The 21,389-nt window shown below is 51.5% G+C and overlaps 8 protein-coding genes across 8 annotated transcripts; 5 read left to right on the forward strand and 3 right to left on the reverse strand.

Annotated features, from left to right (window-relative positions):
• Nucleotides 1-2,950: 2,950 nt before the first annotated feature.
• CkaCkLH20_03624 (pantothenate transporter fen2) lies at nucleotides 2,951-4,638 on the forward strand (the record flags this gene model as incomplete). The annotated part of the gene is made up of 3 exons (XM_038886343.1): nucleotides 2,951-3,295; nucleotides 3,349-3,407; nucleotides 3,465-4,638. 3 exons carry the CDS (start codon nucleotides 2,951-2,953, stop codon nucleotides 4,636-4,638), a joined length of 1,578 nt encoding a protein of 525 aa, XP_038748185.1.
• Nucleotides 4,639-6,242: 1,604 nt separating this feature from the next.
• CkaCkLH20_03625 (chitinase 1) lies at nucleotides 6,243-7,716 on the forward strand (the record flags this gene model as incomplete). The annotated part of the gene is made up of 2 exons (XM_038886344.1): nucleotides 6,243-6,553; nucleotides 6,612-7,716. 2 exons carry the CDS (start codon nucleotides 6,243-6,245, stop codon nucleotides 7,714-7,716), a joined length of 1,416 nt encoding a protein of 471 aa, XP_038748186.1.
• An 89-nt stretch (nucleotides 7,717-7,805) lies between these two features.
• Nucleotides 7,806-9,105, reverse strand: CkaCkLH20_03626 (uncharacterized protein; the record flags this gene model as incomplete). The annotated part of the gene is made up of 3 exons (XM_038886345.1): nucleotides 7,806-8,570; nucleotides 8,618-8,748; nucleotides 8,811-9,105. The coding sequence occupies 3 exons, from the start codon at nucleotides 9,103-9,105 to the stop codon at nucleotides 7,806-7,808; spliced, it is 1,191 nt and encodes a 396-aa protein (XP_038748187.1).
• Nucleotides 9,106-9,571: 466 nt separating this feature from the next.
• On the reverse strand, nucleotides 9,572-12,510 carry CkaCkLH20_03627 (uncharacterized protein; the record flags this gene model as incomplete). Its single annotated transcript, XM_038886346.1, has 11 exons — nucleotides 9,572-9,631; nucleotides 9,693-10,032; nucleotides 10,096-10,190; nucleotides 10,247-10,588; nucleotides 10,648-10,828; nucleotides 10,886-11,516; nucleotides 11,573-11,679; nucleotides 11,736-11,963; nucleotides 12,023-12,061; nucleotides 12,118-12,151; nucleotides 12,201-12,510. The coding sequence occupies 11 exons, from the start codon at nucleotides 12,508-12,510 to the stop codon at nucleotides 9,572-9,574; spliced, it is 2,367 nt and encodes a 788-aa protein (XP_038748188.1).
• Nucleotides 12,511-14,878: 2,368 nt separating this feature from the next.
• Nucleotides 14,879-16,456, forward strand: CkaCkLH20_03628 (mRNA 3'-end-processing protein YTH1; the record flags this gene model as incomplete). Its single annotated transcript, XM_038886347.1, has 9 exons — nucleotides 14,879-15,025; nucleotides 15,099-15,142; nucleotides 15,207-15,340; nucleotides 15,391-15,461; nucleotides 15,511-15,538; nucleotides 15,594-15,606; nucleotides 15,669-16,104; nucleotides 16,154-16,238; nucleotides 16,296-16,456. The coding sequence occupies 9 exons, from the start codon at nucleotides 14,879-14,881 to the stop codon at nucleotides 16,454-16,456; spliced, it is 1,119 nt and encodes a 372-aa protein (XP_038748189.1).
• A 455-nt stretch (nucleotides 16,457-16,911) lies between these two features.
• On the forward strand, nucleotides 16,912-17,499 carry CkaCkLH20_03629 (uncharacterized protein; the record flags this gene model as incomplete). Its single annotated transcript, XM_038886348.1, has 3 exons — nucleotides 16,912-17,144; nucleotides 17,217-17,350; nucleotides 17,420-17,499. The coding sequence occupies 3 exons, from the start codon at nucleotides 16,912-16,914 to the stop codon at nucleotides 17,497-17,499; spliced, it is 447 nt and encodes a 148-aa protein (XP_038748190.1).
• Nucleotides 17,500-17,772: 273 nt separating this feature from the next.
• CkaCkLH20_03630 (uncharacterized protein) lies at nucleotides 17,773-18,409 on the reverse strand (the record flags this gene model as incomplete). The annotated part of the gene is made up of 2 exons (XM_038886349.1): nucleotides 17,773-18,186; nucleotides 18,260-18,409. 2 exons carry the CDS (start codon nucleotides 18,407-18,409, stop codon nucleotides 17,773-17,775), a joined length of 564 nt encoding a protein of 187 aa, XP_038748191.1.
• Nucleotides 18,410-19,973: 1,564 nt separating this feature from the next.
• CkaCkLH20_03631 (mgmt family protein) lies at nucleotides 19,974-20,679 on the forward strand (the record flags this gene model as incomplete). The annotated part of the gene is made up of 3 exons (XM_038886350.1): nucleotides 19,974-20,088; nucleotides 20,248-20,371; nucleotides 20,529-20,679. 3 exons carry the CDS (start codon nucleotides 19,974-19,976, stop codon nucleotides 20,677-20,679), a joined length of 390 nt encoding a protein of 129 aa, XP_038748192.1.
• Nucleotides 20,680-21,389: the final 710 nt, after the last annotated feature.

Raw genomic sequence — 21,389 nt, forward strand, 5'->3', positions numbered from 1 at the left:
TCCTTCGTTTTGACAGTACATGTCAGAGTCATCCTCTTGACAATGAGACACACTGCAAGAGTGGCACCGAAAGTTACCAAACTTTTTCATTCCCACTCATGGCCAGTCCAAGGCCATTCGACTCAGATTGGTAAGCATCTGCTTTCCAGTTGTGCTCCGGAGCCCACATCTCCTGGACAAGCCCAACACCAAACAACCTAACGCTTTCAGGTTTTAAAGCTGCCTCTGTTGCTTCCACCACACGCGAAAAACTCGTACCAAGTCTCAATGACGCGTCTAAAGGGTTTCTCGTGTCATCGGGTGTTGTGAACTCTCGAGGCCACGGTAAAATCGACCTTCTCATCCCCTCTCATTCGAAGCTCAGGCCCGCGGCCGAGGTGCGAGGATGTCCTTAGATATAGGTCGACGTTGGGCTGTCAGGGTCAGCGTAGTTCTGTACAACGAAAGTGACGTCTAGTGAATGTCGGTTACGAACAAGGTGGTAGAAACCGCTTCTCAACCAGTCGTGATTCATCTCCTTGATCCAGAGCCAATCAATCGCCGTTCTTATTTGCCTTCTCTGCGGCAGTAATGCCTCCAACAGCACCGGCAATGATTCCACCGACGATGAGAATCGACATGGCCAGCACGAAGATCCAGTATCTCCTCCACCACACCCGCCAGTTCCTCGAAGATCTCGTTTCTGCGGACATGGGGATTCCCACATCTATCGTCGATGGTCGATTATCAGAATTGTTTGGCTTGACCTCCAATATCGAGAGTTGTTGCCGATGACCGCTCTCAAGTGATGAGTAGTCCGTGACTTCCCCCGGCCAATTTGCACGTGAGCTCGGCATGTTTGTGGTAACGTTTTGGGTAATCCCCAATTATGATCGTCTTGATGGGAGTTGCTGATACTCTACAGACGTGAGGGGACGTCGATGGTATGAAGCCCTAGGGGAGCACGAGAACGGGGTATGACAGAGAGAAAAAAATGATTAAATGTGATAAGGGATGCCACGTGTGGGTGAGAGAGGTATTTGAACGACCTCGTGGCGTACGTTCTCCCCGTTATACAACACGTGCGCTACTGCATGTCTCCCCTGTCATTTCGTGTTTCCCCGAGACAATCTCATGATTCCATACGTTTTCCAAGGGATGGGAGAGACACTGTCTCAGAGGCGATACGCAACCCAGACGTGTGGGCAGCGTTGGGATTCCGGGTTTTCAGTGTGAGTAGTAAAAAGAAACAATGCCGGTCAATGATTCGTCGAGTTTAAGCCAATCAGGTAGAATAGTGAGATCTTTGGCGAGAATTTCTTGCTCTTTGAAGCTGACACGAAGACTACAGCTAAAGCTTTCACTCCACGTACATTTGACTTATATGATCCTCTACATCCGGTCGTTGCCGGCTTCTAACAGCAATCAAGTGAACTAAAACATTTAAAACTCAAAAATGCTTTTCAAGCTGATCTCTAGCTTTTTCCTATGGTAGCGAGCATTGGGAAGACTTGCGTGAATGCCACGCTGCACCCCTGTACTCAGCTCATGCAACAACCGTCCCATGTCTCAGTTCTCAGCCACTGATTCTTCTCGTGCGCGTGGTTCGCGTCTAGCGTTCCCAGGAGAAGCAAACATCGAGGCTTAGTGCGTCAATGTTGTATTACTTTGGAACCGGTCCCGAGCCCCTTTTTGGGTGAGAGCGGTGGGCTCCTATCTTTCTTCGCAGAGGTTGACGACGACAGAGGTGATTGTAAGGTTTGGAGACATACAACTCTGTGAATCCGTACCTCAATTTCACTCTTTCATGTCCGTATACCTTAAGGCTGGAAGTCTGATTCTGTAGTTGATGGATACAAGCTGTACAGCAAAACGGCAGTAGTATGGCACATCACCGTTAAGCTGACGACATACTGCCGTATGGATGGGCTGACTGACGCCTTGTCTGATGTTTGTCCGATTCATCTTGATCGCAGATACATCTCAGAAACCATGCCGTCTTGCAGAGTTGAGCTCATATCCTACCCTGTATTCCGAATCAGGCTCATCGAGCATCCAGCTCCTGTGACTGCATTCAAAATCGGTGCTTTGGACGTCTAATCGGCCTTATCGTAACTCCGCAGCTGAGCAGTCTTGGCATGTAAGTGTGCTACTGAAGGCCAAGAACCTACTCAATCAACAAGATCGCGGGAGCAAGATAACAGTTTTTAATGTTATCAAGGGGACTTTTGCTAGATATAACCACGTATTTCTTTGATCGACTGTAGCAACTCTTGACATCGCGGTCGCATGCCGACAGTCCCATGACACAGACTTGGGCTCCGGGCTTGTTTTCCATTACCAAAGCCACCGCACCATCGCCGACAACCCGACAAAAATTACTAAATGCGGGGAGAAAGCTGTCATTCCGCATGCTCTGAGGAACGGGTTGAGATGTCGCAGTCTGGGCCCTCAGTCACGCAATCGCCGGCGGCAGGGCTTATCTGGACCCAAACCCGGCTTTGCTCCAGTTTTTCCTCGTCCCCGATGCTCCCCCGCGACCCGGAGCGTGGCTCGCTCTCACCGTTAAATGTTCTCATTGGAGACTGAGCCCTTTAGCCGACGGGATCTGGACTGAATGGCCAGGCGAGTGAAGGCCCGGTGGGTTTCGCCCAGACTTTGGCGTCCTTGGAAAGTGAATGCAATCGGGCGTAAGCGCGGGATGGTGCTGCCAATCTTCGAGATCGCGACATTGAACATCACTCCATTTTGAAGGGTTTTTCTCGGTTCCCAACTTACCTGAATCGTACGGATGCATAATGTTACGTTTGGTCGAAGACTTACGTATATATCCTAGAACGCCGGGACGTTCTTCGCATCCTTCCACTGTTCGTAGTGACTGATCTTACATGCGGATCGTCCCCTGGCCTTTTCAGCGACTAGCTTCTTTCAATGACATTTCCTCGCCTTCAACGTTGACGAACAAGCAATCATGGGCGAAGCCGCTTTAGCGACTTCAACTCAAGGAGAGTCTCTGGAGCAGCCCATCAACTATGGGCCTCCTCAGGAGGGTATTTTCAAGCACATCTCCAAGGTCATTCCATACTTCCGCAACGCTCGCAATGTCCTCGTGTTCAAGCTGGATGTCATGCTACTGGCATGGATGTTTCTTGCAGGCATCATGAAGGAGATGGACCAGTCAGCAACAACACAAGCCTACGTTTCGGGGATGAGGGAGTCTTTGAGCCTGTACGGCAATGAGTTGGTGGAATTCAATACGTTTTTCTCTATCGGATATGCGCTTGGTCTGGTTCCCGGCCAGTTGATTCAAACAAGAGTGAGTCAATCGCACTTCATCAGCAACCGTATAGCAGCTAAAAGGGCGCTCAGTTCCGACCGTCGATGTTTCTCCCCTTCTGTGAGATGAGTTGGGGTCTTCTGGTTCTCTTGTGAGTCTCTCAGGTCGCCTGCTTACCATAACCGCTCAACTAACACGCCGTTTGCAGCACTTACATGGCACCCAATGCACAAACGATCTTCGGCCTGCGATTCTTCCTCGGACTCTTTTCGTCGGCATTTTGGCCTTCTGTTGTCGCACTCATTTTCAACTGGTATACCCCTGCTGAGTTGGCCGTCCGCGTCGCTTGCTTCACGGTTTGCGATGTCGCCGGAGCCATGTTTTTGGGAGCACTTCAGGCCGCCCTATACCGCAATATGAACGGCGTCCACGGCCTGGGCGGATGGCAGTGGCTTTTCATCATTTCTGGTGCAGTCACCGTTGGCCAGGGTATGATTGCCTTCGTCACTGTTCCGGATTCTCCTGCCAACACCCGCGCCCTCTACTTGACCGACAACGAGAAACGACTTGCGCGAGAGCGTATGGGCAACTCGGGCGTCAACACATCCAAGCGCATCCCGCCCTCTGTTCTCAAGGCCAAGCTACGGAAGCTTATCGTTCACCCCATAACCTACTTTTACCTCTTCTCATTTGCCTTCAGCGCCTGGGCTCACCGCGCCAACTCGTACTTCGTGCTCTACCTCGAAAGCATTAAGGATTCTGCGGGCAACCGCGTTTACGACACGTATCAAGTCAACATTCTGCCCATCGGAGGCTACGCGCTGCAGATTGTTACCAACGTTGGTCTCAACTGGCTCTCCGACAAGAAGCACTGGCGTTGGCAAATCAGTGTCTTTTCTGCCGCAGCTCATGGAATATGTCTCGCGGTATTATGCGGTTGGCCTTCAGATCACAAAGTCATCCTAGCTTTCTACTTCTTGACTTACGCAACAAATGCTGGCAGCCCTTCGCTCATGGCATGGATGGCCGAGATTCTACGCAAGGAGCCCGAAGCCCGTTCCATTATTGTGGCAATGACGGTCACCATCGTTTACGTCGGCCACGCTACCATTCCCCTAAGAGCATTCCGAGTCGCCGATGCCCCGAGATATCCGGTCGGTTTCCCGTTAACGACTTCTTTCACTGTCGCCACTATCCTGGTACAGCTCGGTATGCTGTGGTGGGACAGACGCCATCCTGAAATGGCTGAGTATGGCTACGAGCCGGCCGTCAGCGGACATGGAGCTTCAGATGAGGAAAGTCCGAAGTTGGCAGAGGCAGATACAGTTATCGGCGGTGGCGATGCCAAGTCAAATCAGATTGCTGGATCTAGAGAGTTGTAAAGAAGTGCTCATTGTTTGAATAGCTTGGTTAGCCTATGAGCAAAAGAAAAGTCTTCGCTTTCGTCTAGCTTCTTCGAAAGTAGTTATCGCAACCTACATGTAACAGCTGTTGACTTCCTCAGCTATGATCAACATCAGCTTACATTCAAATGGCTTCGCCGGCAATGCGCAGGGCTCCCTTGAAGTACACATATTCTTCCTCTAGCGCTTTCATTATATCAGGACGTTTTTGCTACTGTTAGAAAGTAAAAGTGATAAAGGAAGGCCTTCCGTCTGCGTGAGTATAGCCCGATGAAGCAATGGCAACTTTAGGAGACATCTGTGTGAATATCACCATCTAATTAATTACTCCCTCCAATAAATAAGATCAAATGCGCTCAACAACAATCAAACGCCTTCAGGACAGATTTAAACCTTCTAGCTTAGTTTCGTGAGTATCTCGTTCTGCAACTTAGAGAATTACTCAAACTGTTGCGGACAGCCACAACTGCCTGAATTGCAGGAGCGCGTTTCCCTTACCCGAGAAAGTAAATACAAATGTCCGGTCTCTTCAATGACCAATCCTGCATCAGAACGCCTCCACAATTGCTCATATGTTCGTCAACAAGTCCAGTCGTCATCACTGCCGTAGGAACCTGACCGATGCTGCCTGCCGGCGCTAAGTTACGGTCTAGATTATGCGAAGAACTCGGTCGTCTGATATGCAAAAGGCAAATCTTTCCAACCGAGGGAGGATTCACCGACCCCGCAGCTACGTCTTTCACCTGTTTGAAGACCAGAAGCCTGAAGATTTTAGACATTTGCATGCCACCTGTGCGTGATTCCCGAATCCTGTGGAATTGACATTGGCAGCGGGCGCACAACTGCCTACATGCATGGCCATTTCTTGGGACGAAGTGTAGATGGCAGCACAGAACCAAATGAGGAGCGTAAATGAGCCAAGCCATAGACCCGAGGGATTCCTGACTCGTGAAACAGAATATCGTGGGAGTGTCGTCAGCCGATTCGAAAAGCGCCGCTATACCACATGGCATTTTCATTGGCATGGCAATTACCATTCAGTTGGAACAAGGGGTATGAGAGAAACAAGCTTTGAGGGGTAAGAACACAAATCCACACCACCGGTGGTCTGTCGCCATACAGGATCTCGAACAAGCTTAGGAGCATTGGCACGTTCGCTGTTGTGAGGAAGGGCATCCCAGTTACCCGGCGAGAAAGTCGATAAGAGATTCCCAGCAAAGTTGCCCGTAAAGTGTAATGTTTTCGCTTCTGAACCGGATAGGCCAAATTTCGCGCAGTTCATCTATGAACGCCGGCATGCCGGATCGACAAGAGGGGGCGGGAGATGTCCCGCTTGGGAACCTTGGGAGGCTAGGAGCTATCAGTTCCTTGTCACAAAAGCTTAAGTCGGAGAGCTTCGCGTCCTTTTGAAAGCTTCCAGAGCTTCGCTTTCTTGGCTGCAAGGATGCTGATCAAGATGATCTCCGCGTTCAATGTTTATTTTCTTTGCATTTAGGTGAGCTTAGCCGCTGGCCGCTGCGTCGTTGCAATCGTGATGGCCTACTCAGTCTCTCTGCCACTACGTCACTGAGATCACAGCTACCATGAGGCTGTCAATTACTTTGGTATTCTTGCTTGCGGCGCTCGGTCTAGCTGTTCCCTTTGAGGAATGCAAGCCGGGCGCAGGGAAAGATCCAACGACACCGAAAGGACGCAAGCCGTCGGGCTCCAGTGGACGGAAACCATCGAACGGACGCGGAAATGCCACTACAACTGTGAACGGACGGCACCGTAATGTTCTCTACGTGACAAACTGGAGCATATACGGTGCTGGCTACAACCCAGACAACGTTCCTATCGACAAGATCACCCATGTGCTCTACGCCTTCGCTGATATACAGCCGAATGGAACCGTGTAGGTCGCTATGATTGTGGATCGTGTCGCGCTAGCTGCCCGCTGCTGACTCTGCCAGTGTCTCTGGAGACCCATGGGCTGATACGGGAAAGCCCTTCGCCAAGGATAATCCGTCTGAGCCCGGTCACAATGCCTACGGCTTGGTCAAGCAGTTGTACATGAAGAAGATGGCCAACAGACAGTTGAAGGTCATCCTCTCCATAGGAGGGTACAACTGGTCTCCGAAATTCACGCCCGTCATCGCCGACGACAAACTGCGAGCCAACTTTGTGGCCTCCTCCGTCAAAATGGTCGCCGACCACGGATTTGATGGGCTCGATGTTGACTACGAGTATCCCAACACGACCGAGAAAAGTAACAACACCGTCAAGCTTCTCTCCGAACTCCGCAAGGGTCTTGACCAGTACTCAGCCAAGTACGCCAACGGGTATCACTTTACTCTGGGATTTGCCGCGCCAGCCGGACCTCAGAACTACGCCAAGATGGACTTCAAGGGGATGGACAAATCATTGGACTTCTGGTCCCTCATGGGCTTCGACTTTGCCGGCAGTTGGGAGAACACTACCGGGCACCAATCGAACGTCTACACCAGCAAGAAAAATCCTCTGAGCACCAGAGCCAGCATCGACCAGGCCGTCAATGACTACACCAAGGCCGGCATTCCAGCAACGAAGATCAATTTGGGCATGCCCCTCTACGGCCGGGCTTTCAATGGCACCAAGGGTATGGGGAAGTCTTATCGCGGCTTGCCGAATGGCACGTTGGACCAGGCCGGAATCTGGTCTTACAAAGACCTTCCTCGACCAGGATCGAGGGTCATCTGGGACAATGTTGTTAAAGCAACCTATTCATACGACAACGCCACACAGCAGCTTGTCTCCTACGACGATCTGAAGAGTGCCCTTTACAAGCAGGAGTACATCAAGAAAAAGAAGCTAGGGGGCGCCATGTTCTGGGAAGCCTCTGGTGACAAGTTGGGAGATGAGAGTATTGTGCGCAATATGGCCACGTGGATGGGCAAGATTGAACACTCGAAGAACTTGATCTCTTATCCGGTGTCGAAGTACGATAATATAAGGAACAATATGAAAGGCAGCAACGCTACGAACACCTCTGGTCGGAAGAAAAGCCTCGCGGCTTGGCTATATCTTTCAGGACATTGAGTGATATTCTGATTGGAAACGTTTTGAAGGAGATTGTCTCAGGGACTAGATTGAAGGCCCCTAGAGGGTTTCGATTCTGTGTACATACTTTACATTATAATGCCAGCCGCTTTGAACTTCTCAAATGCTTCCAACCAACCCTCGATTGGGTCTCTCTCCTCCAAGAAACCTACGGAACGTAGTCTGTCGAGGCTCAACTGGCGATCAAAAGACAACCAGCATCCCACACTATCAAGTTGCAAAGCTCCCGCACCTACACCTGCAGCAGCAGCTTTCGGAAAGCCGTTATCCTGAAAGATGTGCTTGTACTGTTGAACATATTCACCTGGCTTTAGTGCGCTATCGTCGCCTATCGGACCTACACCCTTCAGGCCAAACCATTCGGCAAGAGCTGGCCAAATCTTTCTGAACTTCGTGGGCTCTTGGCTGTCGGCCATGTTGATGATTCTCCCGCCGCATTTATCTGCGTTCAATGAAGCATGTATGGCAATTCGGCCCAGGATGCGAGAGGAAACGGGGGTAAAAAGACCATCATAACCGCCCTCGTTGCCGGGAAATGGAACTTCCACCAGAGATTCTGAGTCATCTCGTTCTTTGTGATTGTGGGCGAAGAGAGAAAGGTACTGGGCCCAATGCAGGGCTAGGGACCATCCCGATCCATTTGGTGTAAAGCCAACGACGGCGTCGGGACAAATCTCTGACCAGGTCCAGCTTTTGCCTTTGCTGGCCTCAGTGAATATTTTTCTGAACCAAGGATAAGCGACCGTTTTGGCGTAGTCCTCGGGTAAGTTGTCTGCCATTGACTCCTGCAGCGGAGCTTTGAAAGTCCCACCAGGAACATAAATACCGTAACCCTGCCCATATTAGTTGAATGAAGGGATGAGAAGTGGTTGATATGTACTCTTGTTCCTCCTGGGTAGATGAAAGACTCAAGTCTAGGCGATAGGGAGGTGATGGCATTGACTACACGTTGCATCATGCCGCAATTGGTCTCTCGCTCAAGTATGTGGTCGTCGTTGACTTCCTTGAAGACTTCAGCCATGTTGAGGTCAGTAATCCTCCGAACTCTCGAGTCTATGTGTTTAAATGCTTACCAAAGTAGAAGACATGCGTTACATCCTCTATTCCAATAACACTTTCTCTCAGCTCCTTCGATAAATCATCGGCTGTCCCATTGAGCAGGTTGACTCCGGACACAATCTGTAAGTCCGGTCGCTTTGAAGACTCTATAGGCCAGTAGAATTCCGACTCCTCCAACGGGCGGTTGATCACGGCGGTGACCTTGTCGAATGATCCTTCTGAGGGATAGTTGGAAAGCAATTGCTCCACGGTCGCCCAGCCGACCAGGCCAGCTGCACCGAAGACGATTGCGTGTTTTCTTGTCGACATGTTGGAGACACGTATCAATTGAAGTTGTGGGATATTTTAGCTGGTACCTTAACCAAAAGACTCAGACTACTCTTCGACAGTTAAATAGAAAAGTGCAAACGTCCAATGGAGTTCGCGAACTGAGACTTGCCGACGCTAATAGTGACACACGATGATTCATAGTGGAGAGGGGACGGCGTTTCGTCGCTAGCACGCCTAAGCCAAGACTAATGCAGCTCAAGTCCGTCACACAGCATGCACTAACTTCCATTCATGATCTGCAGTAAGAAACACCAAAATCTGACAGTCTATTATGTGCAATATTCTGTTGGAAATGTGGCGGCTGAGTATCTCACGGCAACATTGCTCATACCTAACCTTTGCTAGCTTCTTAAATTTTAGTCCTACCACCGACCCTATGCTGAAAAGAAACTCGATCGCCTCAATTCTCTTACCCCAAGAACAAGTCGGGGACAAAGTCCTTGGATTACCCAGTACCGCAGTAGTCCGCGTATTGCTTCGAGCTGGACTCCGGGTTACCCCACCACTGCGATGTGGTCAGTACGCTTGTTTTGAGAGGAAGATGTTGAAAGGAACAGCTGACGTACCGTTGGAAAAGGAACCTCTTTGCCTGAGCCTCCAGCAACGGCAAAGGTCAGAATAAACATCATAACCTTCGCTCCAGCGTCAAGACCTCCGCCAACAATGTAGTTGTACTTGCCATACCAGGCAGGGTGGCGTAGGCGCATGTACCATTGTGACCAGAGACCAGTGGCAACTTGAGACCAGATAACAGACGTCGTACCGGATGTCGTCTCAGAAGCGTTGTGGAAGATAACGGGCGTGACAAGCTTGCGCACTTCCCAGCCATAGATGGTCTTGTACTTGCGAGAGACCAGCCAGAGTGCGACGGGAATGGCTGCTCCGATGACGATGGACAGCGGAATCCTGCAGTTGGAATTAGAAACTTCAGAGCTGTATTTGGTTTGGAAAATCTTTGCGGGGACTCACCAGCCATATCCATCTTTATTGAAGCCATAGACGTACTTGGCCAGAGACCAAGTAACGGCAGTGGTGTTGAGAGACTGGATCTTTCGTCCACTCCACTGATCACAATATTAATAAGTCGGCGGTCGAATCCATGGTTATTGGGATAACTTACAACTTGATTTCCAATGGGGTCGAGGAGAATCTCTCGCCTGTTTGCGACGATGGTGTCCATGATGACATAGTTCAGAGCGGTCCCGAACAGACTGCCCCAAGTCTGGAGAAGAAACATCGTTCTCCACGGGATCTTGAGATACTGTGCCATCTTCAGATCAGTGGATAGAAATACCGAAAGCACAGTGACTTCGTGGCTAAACATGGAGAAGTAGAGATTTGCCACCGGCTTTCCGGGCTGGAGAACACCGCAGAGCATTTTGGAGAGATTATTTGTCGCAACACTGGTACCGAGAAGGCCGTACAGACACAGCGAGAAGGGGGCAACAATGCACCCGAGAAGCTAAGTCGTTAGTTAACGGTTGAGGATCTCTCCATGGGGTAATTTACAATCGCGCATACGTAGGCCCAGGCATCCAGAGTTGTGTGTCCTTTGATCACCGCTCCGAGGCCGGTGAAGAATCCCACGAGAAGAATAGCAAGATACCACCACATAGGTACGTCCTTGTAGTTTTCTTGCATGACCTTGTAGTGGGGGTCTGTTTCGGTTTTCTTCCAAGCTTGAATGAGCGATCGCTTAACACTAGGCCGAGTCAGTCTGGCGGATACCTCAAATAGTCGTTCTTGAAGAAGAACTCACAGTGGTCCGTAAAACAGAGAGATGTGGGTGATGAGTGCCCCGATAGCAGCCATCGCAGCCATGTTCGCCCAGACGTTTGACGCCGTCAACCGCGGGAGGCCGTGCTTCTCGAGAGCGTACGTATCCAAAATGGCATTCTGGCCAAAGACCGCTGTCTGATTGTAGACCTTCCCCGTCTTCTCGTCGAACATGGCGGTGGACATGAAGGGGAACTTCTTGGCGCCCCAAGCCCCTCCATAGTAGAGACTAAAGCACATAATGTAAGAGAGCACGATTCCCACCCAAGAGTTGGCTTGCTGCAGAAGCGGGAGAGACATGTATCGAGACGTGATGTACTGCCAGTCGAGCGAGAAGTTGAGAATTCCCTGGCCTTCGTTTGACGATATCCCTCCAAAGATCGTCATCAGCACCTTACGGGTTGGGGGCGCGGCCTTCATCGAAGCAAGGCAGGGGATGGAGATGCCGTTCAACCAAGGCCAGATGTAAGAGGCGATGGGTTCCCATATGAACATGCCAATGGAGGTGAAGCCAAACATACGGAGGCGTTCTTTGTTGCTGCCTTTCGCGTCGCGGTGAAGGGTTTGGTAGATGGAGATCATGGGTAGACATTGCCACCAGACCATTTCGCTCGCTGTTTCGCGTCAGAAAGTCACATGCCCTACTGTAGTATTTCACGACAGCACTTACGATGAACAAGGATAGAACGAAGTATGCCGACTAGACCGTATCCAAAGATGGAAGCGGAGAACACAGTCAAGATAGCGGTTGCAGCATCGGTGCTTCGATCGTAGAATCTGGCGTGTCCATTAGTATTGAAAGAGGTTCTAGCCTTCATGGGAGACGTCTTTACAATCGCTCAGCACCGAACACCTGGACGATGGCGGCACCATTGCCACTAGATGTGGACAAGATCGAAGCGACCGCATGCTCCTTCAATCCAAAATGGCCAGGATTGACGAAGTGGACCACCGGACCGAGCCACTTCGCCTGCGAGGGCAGGTACTTCTCGACGTGATGTCGGCGAGGAAGCACGACAGACCAGACAACGCCAATTACGTAGGCCATGAGACACAAGAAACTGAGGGTTCAGCATGTAAGTAAACGATGCGTTTTTCCGAGCTCGGATGTGATACTCACACTGAAGCGAAGGAAACATCGACCGGCTTATAGAAGTAGCTGGGCTGGTCAGTATCATTGATGTCCACTGTACCGCTCTGTTGCTTGAGACGTACATCTGGTTGATGCAGGCCGCAAGAGCAGTGAGACCTGTTCATTGTCAGTGCGAAGAACAACTAAGTGGCTCAACCTGACTTACCGGATCCGATAATGAAGGATCGAAATGTGCACGCAGCATCGCCGTCATCTTGGGTCGAAACAACATATCTTGCAACATCGTTACCGTCTCGGATGACCACGCCACCATTCACGAGCTTCCTTTCGTCTTCTGTCTCGTTTCTCTCGGTGTCCTTCAATCCGTCGTCGGACTTGTCCCACTTATCATCCTCCGGAAGCCGGGCCGCGGTCGATGGTGAGTCGTCGGGTGCCGTATTGGGGGCTGAAGGCGTCAGGATATCATCCTCCACTGCGGTGGCAGAGGTGACGGCAACCTTCTTCGCGTCCGCCATCGTTCTTCTCCTGGAGGTTTGAACAGGCTCTTCGGGAACGGCAACCTTCGAAAACAGAGTCACAGCGAGATGCCCATACTACTCTACCCTTTTTATCATTCATGCAGGGTTATCTACCAAATCCATTCTGCGGTGACCCGCAATCCTCTCTTATCACGTCAACGCACCAATCTCTGGTTGTGCCTGTCAAAGCCGTTCAAAACCCACGGCTTTAACGCAGCCAAGCCAATGGCGGGGGCAAGGACAGGGCATCTTCGAGCCTCGGGACGTCCCAATCTCGCGGGGTCTGGCCCGAGAAGCAAGGGCATTTTTACGTGATGTCGGGGATGCGCCGACTGCAAATTAAAGAAGCCGATGTCTAATTGGGGGGATGATGGGATTCCTCCACGGTCCAGGATGAAATCTTTGAATGACGCGAGACTTGCCCAGCCAGTCGCCATTTTTCTCCGACCCACAGACACGGGCCCGGCTCCGATATCTCGGGATGAACATGCCCGATGTTGACTTGCCAAGGGATTTTGAGATGTATGTTTACAGAATCGAAAGCGAGACCGAGTCCACGTGAAAAGAAAAGGTTTTGCAGACCAGAACAAGTTACGACTCTGATTAAGTCTACTCGCCCTTAAATATGATTGCCTTAGCTGAGGAATTGCGATCGCGTCCAGGGGGCTGAAGACTGGGCAAGGTACGGAATCACTTGTTATGCGATTCTGCTCTCGCTCGAAGGTTTCGGCGGTTGCATATAATTTCTGAGACTCTCGGCCGATAGTCTCCATGTTCTTCCACTCCGCGAACACCTGTTCCTCGTGATGAACACAGCGACTATTTCAAGAGACCAGGGATGCTTTGGAAACCTAACATACGCCCCGCTGAAAAGGATCGTCGGACCCGACATCGGCAACAGACCCTCAGCGGGATGAAGATTCACGTGGTCCTTGACGGCGCAAATCTCATATGTACCAATGAAAACAACGAGATTGCATAATGTAATCGATTTACGTCCATCGCGATGCTTATTGTCTGGAGCAACCCCAGCATGTCAGCAAATCCCACGTGCTCGGTACAAGCACGTGTGTCGCACATTTGATCAGGCAGATTCTCTTATGTGACCATTGGATATCAAAAAGCAAATGACCCTTCTCAAACGGCGCCTTGCAGCATTGTTTGCTGTTAATATAAGAATTGAGAAAACGTTCACTCGATCTCAAGACACTTCATTCTCACAAGACACGAGGCAAGTCGGTGAGATCCTGGCGATAACAGAGTGGATTCAACTGAGACGTTGCATCCATCATCCAAATCCGCGAACCCCTCTTTACCCAGTACCCGGTCGACCCCTCCCTCATACGACAATGTCAGTCGATTCCACTTCAGTGAGCTGCATCAAGATCCAAAATGATGTCCAGAATATTTATACGCTCAATCCCAGCGCGCGGCAACTAGCAGCACATGCATTCATACCTGATGCTGACATAGCTTTGCACTGACAATGAGATGCAGATGCCGTCTGACGCAACTTCTCGTGTGCTCATGTGACTAGGTACATTTCTCTCTCACACAACTTCAAAGTTATGAGCAGGACATCTGACAGGTGATGGCATCGAATGACAAGCTGTGGTCCTCAGCAACTGACCACAAGCAATCAATGTCACACCACAGGATTACCTTCTTAGAGTCGTTGGTTAAGAATTCACACCGAATGACGGGCATCAGCAGTCCGGTTGATGGCGGTAAGACGCTGGCCGTGAAATCCATGCGCGAATCAATTTTCTACCCCTGCCACCCCAATGCAGGCCGGGAGTTTGACAGCTTCAGCTGAAGGAAGACCTCCGAATTTTACAACGGGAGGGCAGATATCCCATCGTCCCTCACGTAGAGGTGACTCTAATCATGGTTCATCTCATCCTCTTTGACGCGTCCCTCATTCAGATGGCGTAAAGTCTGCTTCCAATTCAAACAATCTCACCAGCCGACATGTTCATCAGCTCATCGTCAGATTCTGGAGTCTTAATTGCCGACATTAGTGAGGAATACGTGGCACTGCCACTCCATTCCCCCACCTTTACCCAGCAAATCCGCAGGGAACTTGCCTTTCCGCCATGCCAAATCCGCCGCTCATCCAATGAGACAGTGAAGCGTCTCGGATCCACGTCTTGAAGAAAACGTGGGATCGACGAACGGGGTCCCGGCATTTGCGCGTAAAATGTTGCCGATTTGAACCGTTGCAGAACCCCCTAACCGACCTGTCAAGCGTGTCCGGCCGGGCCTTTGATATTTGTTTCTTCGCGACCCATTCCTAGTTTCTTTTCTTACACTCACCCTCCGCCTTGTGGCTTTTCTATTTAGAATCCCATTAATCGCGGCGAACATGAGCAGTCCGACCGCGACCGGCCAAGCCACCTCCGCCGCGGAGCGGCCCGCTGCGGCGTCTGCAGCTGCCGGCTCCCCATCCGCGGCTTCCGACACAGTGCCCGCGCAAATCGAGGCTCAGGTCATCGAAGTTGCTCCTCAAGTGGTGAGGAGCTCTTATTCCACGGCCAACAACCAAGTCACATCTTATCCCATGCTGATGCCTTGCCGCTTATTAGGAGGAGGAAAACGACGATGACGCAGACTCAGCCGTTGGTGATGGGTGAGATGCCATGCCATCGCGTGCCTGAAAAAATGAGGGCTTTGTTACTGACTGGCTGGTGAAGACAAAACTCCACCGCGTCGATCACGTCTAGCATCCTCGAGTATCGTACCATCCAGGGCCGTAGATTCCATAGCGAACGGCACGATACCAAGTACTTCACCCCCAACGACGATCAGCAGTCGGAATCGGTCGATAGTGAGTGATCCCAGACTTTGCTTGTGAGCCACTCACTGACACGCCGACAGTTACTCATCACTACCTGAACATTCTTTTGGACGACAAGCTGTACTTGGCACCGATCGACGAGAATGTCGAAGTTCGTATTGTCTCGCCGAGCTGATGATGCCGAACTAACCCCTCGGCAGAAAGTACTCGACGTGGGAACCGGCACAGGTGCGCAAACAACCCTTTACCTTGATTCGCGCAAGCATGGCTAACAAACAGACAGGCATCTGGGCCATGTAAGGGAGCCAACAAGCAGACCCAATCCTCACACTCAAGCAGGCACTGACGAACGAACCAGGGACTTCGCCGACGAGCACCCAAACACGCACATCACCGGCACCGACCTCTCCCCGATCCAGCCCGCCTGGGTACCCCCGAACGTCCACTTCGAAATCGACGACTGCACCCAGCCCTGGACCTGGGACCCGGACACGTTCGACTTCATCCACATGCGCTACCTCTTCGGCGCCATCATCGACTGGGGCGCCCTCTTCAAGGAGGCCTACAGGGCGTGCAAGCCCGGCGGCTGGGTGCAGTCCGGCGAGGCCGAGGTCGAGTTCCGCAGCGACGACGGGACGATCCCCGAGGACAGCGCGATGGCGTCGCTGTGGTGGAAGCTGTACGTCGAGGGCGGGGCCAGGCTCGGCCGGCCTTTCGACGTGATTTCGAAGGATTTGCAGAAGAAGAGCATGGAGGAGGCCGGCTTCGTGGATATTGTCGAGAAGACTTTCAAGGTTTGTGCGACGACGTCGATGTCTGAATTCGCGCTGATGTCTTTTGCAGTTGCCTGTCGGTGGCTGGCCTGCCGATCCTAAGCTTGCCGAGGTTGGGCGATATGTCCAGCTCACGATGGAGAACGATATTGAGGGTACGGCATCCTCGTATTTGTCCCTGACGAAAGAACGGAGCTAATGAACTCGTGCAGGTTACACGCTTCTCATGTGGAACAGCATCCTCCAATGGCCCAAGGATGAGTATCAAATCTTCTTGATGCAAATGCGCAAAGAGCTTCGATCGAGAAAGATTCACAGCTTCATGACGGTCAAATACGTCTACGGGCGCAAACCGGAAGAAAAGGCTGCGTAGCATGGACTGAGGCCTCTGAACCCATGTTGATTTCCGTTGGCAATGTGGTTTCCTCGTTTGTCTGGACATCTTCTTTGTCTTGAGCTGCGCGCGGTGCAACATGTTTGTCGTTTCCACGAAATCTGCAGGTTATCTGAATGTAGCGAACAAACAACATGAAAGTCGAGTTCACATCCCAGATCCCAGAAGCTTTCAACTCTGTATTACCAACGAGTTCGGAGTTTTGATGCAAGGGACGATGGTGAGGTGGTAAACGAACCACTCAGGCTGTAGAAACTGTCTTGATGCCAACAGTCCAACTTCTCTTCTTAGTCTTGTAGCACGACCCCAACATAACATCATAATCCAAAACTTCCGGGCTACAAAAGACGTCACAATTCTCGGTTTTCTCTCCCCCCCAGACATCCGAGACTCACGACAACAGCATCTTCTGATACCCGTCAACTCAAATCACAATGAAGTTCTCAGCCGTCCTCTCCCTGCCCATCCTGCTCGCCGTCGGAGCTCTCGCCAGCTTCCGGGACAAATGCACCTTAAGAGACTTCGATCCCACCAGCGACGGGAACCCCACCCTGTACTACGAATGCCCGCTCGCGAATCCCACAGCGTGGCCGTACAAATCCTGCTCCAAGATTCACCTCAACGACTGCTTCGTCAACGTCGTGGGCAAACTCTGGGTTAGAAAGAAGTACGTCTCCAACTTCCACAACTCTGAAAAAGCATCATCGACGTAAGATACTAACTGGTGGACGTGTCGCAGTGGCGCTTTTGGCAAGAGCTGCAAGGATTGCTCCTACACCCACGACTCTGGTGAACTCAAGTGCTCCTGCGAGAACGGAGGCGGCGGTCACGGCGATTTTTACGACGGTTACAATAAGACCTCGATCAACGTTGGTCAGTTCTACTGCTTTTTTTCCTGTTGTGATAAGTATCGAAGATTTTCTGACGATTCTATGCTCGCAGATGAGGTTCTTCGGTTTGTGGACTCAAGCAAGGTTGGCTGTCACGGTATCATGCCGGGAAACAACTGCGGCCGGACCTAATGAGCGACAGAGTCTTTCAAATTGTCAAAGGGAGGGTCTTTACCAGGAGACCACTTCGGGACTTCATGTCATCAGTTGAGAACATCGATTTTGCATCCTTAATTCGTACCTCATACTAGTCACCGCATGGGAGCACAGATCAATCCTGAATGCACCAACCGCGAACATTAACACCCTCGTCTCATCCAACCGTGATACCCATAGCAGAGACGAAAGCCCTTCAAAGAGCCCCGACAGAAACCCCCACACCAACTCATCCCGACCACCCACTCATCACTTGCTCGGAACCGTGCCGTACACATCATCACTCCAATACTCGTCCCCCTGGTCCCGACACGTCTTCAACACGCACCTCTTGAGACTGCCCCTGTTGTCCGAGTTGGGCGCCGTGATGCGGTACGCCTCGCCGGTGGCCTTCCACCCGTCGCTGACGCTGCCGCACGTGTAGGCCTCCCAGTCGCGCACCTCGTACTCGGTGTGCGCGACCGCGTACCACACGCAGACCGTGTCGCTGCCCTCGCCCTCGCACGTCCACGTGCTGCCCGTCTCGACCGTCTCGGACACGGAGAAGCCCGCGCTCGTGAAGCCGCGCGGGTCCGATATCGACGCGCTCCACCCGATGCTGTACGACTTGACCTGGCTCTCGCCCACGCTGCAGGCGTTCTTGCCGTCGCAGGCTATGGGGACCTGTGAGGCGCATTTGTTAGGTGACGTGTTTGTGGGCATGGAAGGTGGAGGGAGAGAGGTGGGGGTCACGAACGCTGAGTTGTTTTTGGAGGTACTTTTGCTTCGGTTTTCCGTCCCCTTCCTTGCGCGTCTGGGTGTTTGTGAAGCATGGGGTTGGGAATTGGCGGGCTTTGAGAGGCGAGGTGTCGGCGGTGTGGTCATCGAGTGGCATGGCCGAGGCCATTGCGGAGAGGAGGAATGAGAAGAAGGTAGCTGACGGACGCATGTTGGTTCGGATGGAGCTGGAGATGATTATGTTGTAGTTACTGGCGGCTTGATGGATCGTTCTTTGGGACTTGTGTAGTGATGATGAGTGAAGTCTGTGTGGGTGACGAGGCATGAATATCGCTTGTGACGCCAAACCTCTCTCTTTTACATATCTCACGATGTGCAAGGCGTATTGCTCCTCGAGCTGCGTAATGTGCTTCCGCATGCAAGACAATCTTCTCACACAGTCAGAAGACTCTGAGGCTTGAGTTACATCCGACGAGTGTTTGCCTTCTCATCTACATCGTCTGCCCAATTCAGGCAACGAGCGGCTCATGCATCATCGCTCAAACCCTTTAGAGATTTACTTTACGATACTACTATCAACCCCAAGACATATTCGTCTTCCCGTACAACTACAACCGGGCGTTATCCAACAATCCGGTCTCACAGTTCGCACACGAGAGACTGACGTGATGTGTATGTTTTGAGGTGAGCCCAAGACATCGTATCTTGTAATCGGCCATACGACCGTCTCATTTCCCTCCTCCTTCGGGCACGGTGGAGGCTGTGGAGGATTTCGGGGTCATGGCGGGAACGGGTGACTGATGTGCAGTCTCAGTCTCACACGGCCTTGGCGTCAGCATGGAGGAGATCCTTCTCCACGCTGCTTGCAGTTTCTTCGTAGAAGCTTGTTTCGACTCAGCCTTATGAGAATGACGATGATATGCTACGTGAACTTAGAAAAAGGACTCACTCGTCTTCTCGTGTTATGAGATACTCGTTAAGAAGCAACCGGAATGCGACATAAGAGGTCGTGTGAGGTAGAAGGAGAGCAAGTTTAAGAAAGAAGAGAAATGAAACAAGACCTGTAAAAATAATGCATCGCTCAGATGAAGAAAATGAATTGCTAATCTGAGGCCCCGTCTAGTCGAATGAGGCGATGTCATTGCCACTTCTCATGTAGACAACATTCAGACTCATGGTTAATGAGCTCGCCACATATCAAGGTTATGAGTCGTAGTTGCTACATGAGACTCAAGCGTGGAGGCACTTATATCATGTCCATATTGCCGCAATGTGGTTCGTACAAAATGGACGCTGGGAGCATTAACGCGAGTACTGGCCAGGATTCTCATTTTCCTATCATCGCAATATAGTTCATCAAATACATACATAGCATTGAAAGTAATCTAGCAATTGAATATTTCCTCCGTGGAATCATAAATATCACGATTCATCATAGGAAGAGAATGAAAAAGAAAGTCCTCGCAGTTGCGAGAGTGACAAATTAATCACTCCTTTGCCTCGGCGTTACCATAATGAGGTACCTCCATCATCGATAGGGAGCTTGACCAATCACAGCAACCCACACCCTATCAAACCCCCAAATCTGTTAAGGAATACATCTCACCCCCCTCACCCCTCCCTCACCCACCAAACCGATTCACAAACAACACACACCTCCACCCCGCCTCCGACAAACCCTCCCTCCAGCATCCCCGGAGCCGCTCCGCGTCGTACGCCCGCCCGCCCGCAAAATGCCCCGCTCCGAAGAAGCCGCAATGTTCTTCGCCGCCGTCTACTCCGCCGTGCAGGAGATCCCGCGCGGCCGGGTCACGACGTACGGCCACATCGCGCGGCTCATCGGAACCCGTGAGTCCCCCCGTCGTTCTCCCATCTCACATCTTCCCTCTTCACGTCGTCTTTACCGCCCCCGCCTCCTCATCCATCGCCAGCTACCGATCACCGGGATGAAAAACCATGCGAGAGAGAGAAAGCAAGACAAAAACACCGACTAACTCCCTACAACAGCCGAACGTCCCCGCCAGGTCGGCGTCGCCCTCAAACACCTCCCGACGGACCCCTCCCTCCGCCACAACCAAGACACGGTCCCCTGGCAGCGCGTGATCAACAGCAAAGGCGCCGTGTCGCCTCGGTACGTTCAGATCTCAATCTCTACCTGCCTTCCTTCCTTGTTCACGTCTTCCGTACAATCCTACACTCATTCACAGCCCTAACCTCGCTTCCTCCCCTCTCCCCTTCCTCTCAGGCTTCCGAGCAGAGACACGTCCAACTAACGCCGGCCGACACAGCTCCCAACCCACAGGCGCCCGGAACCAAGCCGACGCCCTCCGCGCCGAGGACGTCGAGGTGACGCGGACGGCCCATGAGTTCCAGGTCGACTTTGAGTCGTACGGCTGGTTTCCCGACGTATTACCATCTGAGGAGGGGGAAGCCGCATGAGTTGATAGCAGTCGAGGACCGCCAGTGCTTTAGTTTTGTGATCCAGTCACCAAGGGTATCATGATGAGTACCGCCTGGATGGATAAAGACACGAGACATCACGATGAACGGCTACAAAATCAACTTCTAAAAGCTTTTATTCAACCGACTCCGTCTGGTTCGGCGCGCACTAGGATTAGCCAAGGTATATGATGTATGCTTATTCCCCAGAAGGTCTCCTCCCGTCTCAAAAGTAGTCTAACGAATGCCTCCCAGGCTGCCCTTCCCGGCCCCCGACAACCGCACGACCATCCGCCTGTAATCCCTCCCTCGTGCCGTCATCAGAGCACGTCGTTGGTCTTGCTATTCGTAGACGAGTTATGTAAGAGAAAATAATTAAGATAAGACAGAAGAAGTGAAGGATGAAAACTTTGTCCGTGATGCATGAGCAAAAGCCGCGCAGTGGTATTGAAAAAGAAAACAACAAAGACATCAAATACCCTTGGTAGAATGACGCAAGTACGAGCCGCCAGTCTGAGAAACTCCTGCCCATTTTTTGGGTTTCGCCATGCGTACGGGGCAATCATCTTCGGCCAGCATAAACGTGTCGCAAATGTAAGAATACAGCGTCGCAAAAGGGGTAGTAGTAAAAAGTGCCAATACGAAGGATTCAAAGAACTCCCCTGCCCACAAAAGAAATCAGTGATTTTGCTGTCACGCCTCGCGAGGCG

This window comes from Colletotrichum karsti (genome assembly GCF_011947395.1).
Source record: "Colletotrichum karsti strain CkLH20 chromosome Unknown Scaffold9, whole genome shotgun sequence".
Lineage (NCBI taxonomy): Eukaryota > Fungi > Ascomycota > Sordariomycetes > Glomerellales > Glomerellaceae > Colletotrichum > Colletotrichum karsti.